General features: G+C 37.3%; 1 protein-coding gene across 6 annotated transcripts in view; it reads left to right on the forward strand.

The window, feature by feature from the left end:
- tacc1 (transforming, acidic coiled-coil containing protein 1) overlaps window positions 1-1704 on the forward strand; it is a 32850-nt gene extending 31146 nt beyond the window's left edge. For all 6 annotated transcript variants that reach the window (XM_025907398.1, XM_025907397.1, XM_025907395.1 and 3 more), the window contains one exon: window positions 117-1704. In XM_025907398.1, the coding sequence (XP_025763183.1) occupies window positions 117-182 (66 nt within the window). In that variant the 3' untranslated portion in view covers window positions 183-1704. The remainder of the gene's footprint in view (window positions 1-116) is intronic.
- The last annotated feature ends 1911 nt before the right edge of the window (window positions 1705-3615 follow it).

The raw sequence follows: 3615 nt of genomic DNA on the forward strand, positions 1-3615 counted from the left end.
GCAAAATCTTCAAAAGAAGGAAAAGCTGCAGAGGCCCACTAACTCCATAAATTCTGAATGGCTTAAATGTTTAAGTTTTAGCACATTTAACTCAAATTTTTTTCTGTCCTTTACAGAATCAAGAGATTGAAGAGCTCACCAAGATCTGTGATGAACTGATTGCCAAACTGGGAACAGAATAGGACGCCTTTCATCAAACTCTGTGGCTCTTAATTGCTCCCTATTCAGCTCCAGATTTTTCTCACAACAACATGTGCTTTAAATCTTGTACATGATCATAGATCAGGCACATTGCAACTTTCATTGCTTGTTTGTTTAAATATACAGTATATTACTGAAGGACAGTATGGTTGCATTTGCTCATTTTCTCCTTTCAGACTGAAATACGATGACAGTACAACTATTGTTGTGTTAATCATGTCAGGACCATTGAAGAAGCACACAATTATAACAGGATGTAATGTTGTGGGGTTTTGTTTTGTTTTTTAAAGAAGTCACTCCATGATTTGTAAACCTTAGCTTCAGGATTTACAGTAAAGTATCATTTTACGTTTCTGGGATTTACCCATTTTCAAGTGTCGTCTCATCACGTCTCGTCTCAGAAGGATTTTCCACCCCCATTTTACACTGCATGTGTGCAGGATCTAAGGGAAAAGATGACGCTGGCAGGCATGCACGCACATTTTCTTTGCACCAGAGCACATTTATACTGCAATTAACTGCGTTAATAATACAATCCATGTGCGGAGTGCCTAAATGGATCATTTTGTATAGTTTTCAGATCGTTTATCTCTGATTAAGTAAGTTGCCTTTCAGTTTGTATTTCTTATTTCACAGGTTTACACAGTGTGTCCTTCAGTTATACGTGGCTTTACATTAAGCCGTTTTTGAATCTTGGGGATTGTTAAATATGAAGAGCACTTCAAAAGAATCAAATGTTAAATCCAAGTTTTTAATCACTTTGATGATACTTTGACTTTAATATAGTAAAACCTGCTTTTATTATGCTGTAGTATAAAACCATGTGGCATGTTTCATTTTCGACTGCTCTGAGTTTGAGTGTGGAAAAGTTACCGGTTGCCATAAAAATGATTTTGGGTTGTGTCCATATTTTATTTATGAACCAAAACATTGCTTGTGCCTTTTGAGAGAAAACAAAAGAAAGACAAACAGGTTTATTTTTTCCCTTTGTGCAGTTGTTTCCAAGCTGTTTGCAAAGAGTACTGTAGTCAGTGTATTTCTTGTATGATTGAACTGCAGTCAGTTGCAGTGGATTTGCTGTTTCACTGCTATCACCTTCAGCGATAGATCAGCGAGGCCTGTTGGGTTCATCGTACCTCTTTTGCTGTATCAATATTTTCTGGTCTGATTTCACTTGAATGAGCACACGAGTGCATTTTTTGGTCCGAGGTGTATAAAGGACACATTCTGTACAGTAGCCTTCTTTACATCAGCACAATCAATTGCCAAATGTCACAGCAAAATGAAGTGGGTTTCAGTGTGACCTCATGTCCCGTCGTGGTGGTGTTAACATTAGTTGGAAGGTGCTTTTAAAATTCACAGTTATAGTACATTTTATACTTTATAAAAAAGAGTATTCATAATTGTGTTGCTAATGTTTGTAAAATGAAAGAATTACGTATACTCAGATTGTATGTCAACTGTTATATTTTGTGCATTCCTTAATAAATGGTTAAGATTTAATAATATGCCACTCTCCTTCTTGGCCACAATCATTTAAGCTCATTTAACTCATCAGCCCCTGTTGTAGCAATAAATAAATGAAAACAGAGGCCAGCTAAATCGCTAAAGAGGAGTCATTACCCACTTTCATGCCACTTACATCAACCTCCTATGACCCGAACTCTTCCGTGGCATGCATTTTTAATTTCTCTTTGATATTTGGGCATATTGGGACCCGATGAATGTAAAAACAAAGAATTACCAGCTTTTTTTTTAACCTGATTTTTGTTTCTGAGAAAAATGAGATCCACATATGAGGATACTTGTTTAAAATTTCAATCGAACAATAGCAGTATAATGTCCTCGTAAGTGGATATCAGGCCCTTGTAGAGCAAAATTTAGTATTTTGGTCTAGACAACCCTAAATGTGATGTCCACATATGTGGACGACAGGTCCTAGGAGGTTAAATGAACTGCTGATTTTTAAAAGCATATAAACAATAAATGAATTTTGCTTTTGAGTCAAGTGTCTGCACTTCCCCAAAGCAGTTAGATTAAGCCAAAAATAACAATGTAGCCATAGTTGTATAAAGAAAGTTTAATTTCAATATCAGCACAACAAATTGATTTTGATGTGTAGACTACTAAAAAAAAAAAAAACTTCAGTCACCTCTGTGAGAGGTGGTTTACTAGCTGTGTCTTCAGTCTGCTTTAACATTCCCGTGTTATGTTGCAGCTTGAATGAAAATACAGCCTCCCTCCTGTTCCTCTGGGCTAGAGTGGGGCTGTCAATCATTTGCATGTAACAGAATCTGTGGAAAGCAGGTCATTGTTACCCAATAATCACTAATTTTTCTTGTTTGGTTTTGTCTTCATTACATTGGTTTTGCCTTCTTATATATATTCTTTCCTGATTCAGCTTGAGCTGTTAGAAATATGCAGACTTTACCAAATGTTGCCATGGATGCCATCAGACTCACTGTACAAATGCAGTATTTCTCCTGGTGAAACAGTTATGAGGTTACTGGTTTTTGGGATCAATAAAGGATTGTGTGTCACACTGATTAATTTCAAAATTAGGCTCATTTCTATCTTGAGTCTGGGTTTTTTAGATAGCAGCGAGAAGACGAGAGAATTTGTGCAACTTTTTTTTTTTATCAACATGACATCTGATGATGACTGATATGAAGACTTGTTTGTTATTCTGAATTACACTTCTTGCACAGGTCAACCGTACCTTGTCAAGCTGCCCTGTTCCAAGCCTGGCACTTCAATCTTTTTTGCTGCACATTCTTTCCACATGGTGGAGTCCTTAACACCAGTGTGCTGGGATGCCCTCATGGTTAAGGCACATACCACATAACCGAAATGTTCCAGGTGTGAAAGAACTTGCTTGGCATGTCAATTTCCTCTCTCTTATGTCAGTCAGCCTCTATTTCCACACTGCCCTGTCTAATCAAGGTAAAATAAAATAAAATAAAATATTTGGAAAGCCCGGTAGAATCAGAAATTCAGCACCACCCCCTTTATTCAAATGGATCAGCCATTTCACTTTCTCGCAGTCAAGATCTTTATTAAGTGGACAACACCAGATGTGTTCAACAGGGAAAAATAGGAGGAAATCATCATCATTATCAGTTATATGTTCCTTTATTGACAGTTTTCTGCTTGTCTCTTACTTTGACGTGTTGAACAATACGTCGGAGAAAATAACTCAATCATAGACAAAAACATCTTAACTTAATATTATAACGCAGGAAAACTACCATTTAAAACTCCTAGAACGAGTAAAAAAATTACTCATTTCTAGATACAAAGAGATCCGGACCCTCAGATTTTGTAACTTCGGTAATCGGGTCTGAGGGGGGCGGGTTTAGGATGCTGAGGCAGGCTCCCATTGGCTGCTGAGTTTGTGAGGAGTGGGACGGGCGC

Source organism: Oreochromis niloticus, linkage group LG5, assembly GCF_001858045.2.
Source record: "Oreochromis niloticus isolate F11D_XX linkage group LG5, O_niloticus_UMD_NMBU, whole genome shotgun sequence".
NCBI classification, from domain to species: Eukaryota; Metazoa; Chordata; class Actinopteri; order Cichliformes; family Cichlidae; genus Oreochromis; species Oreochromis niloticus.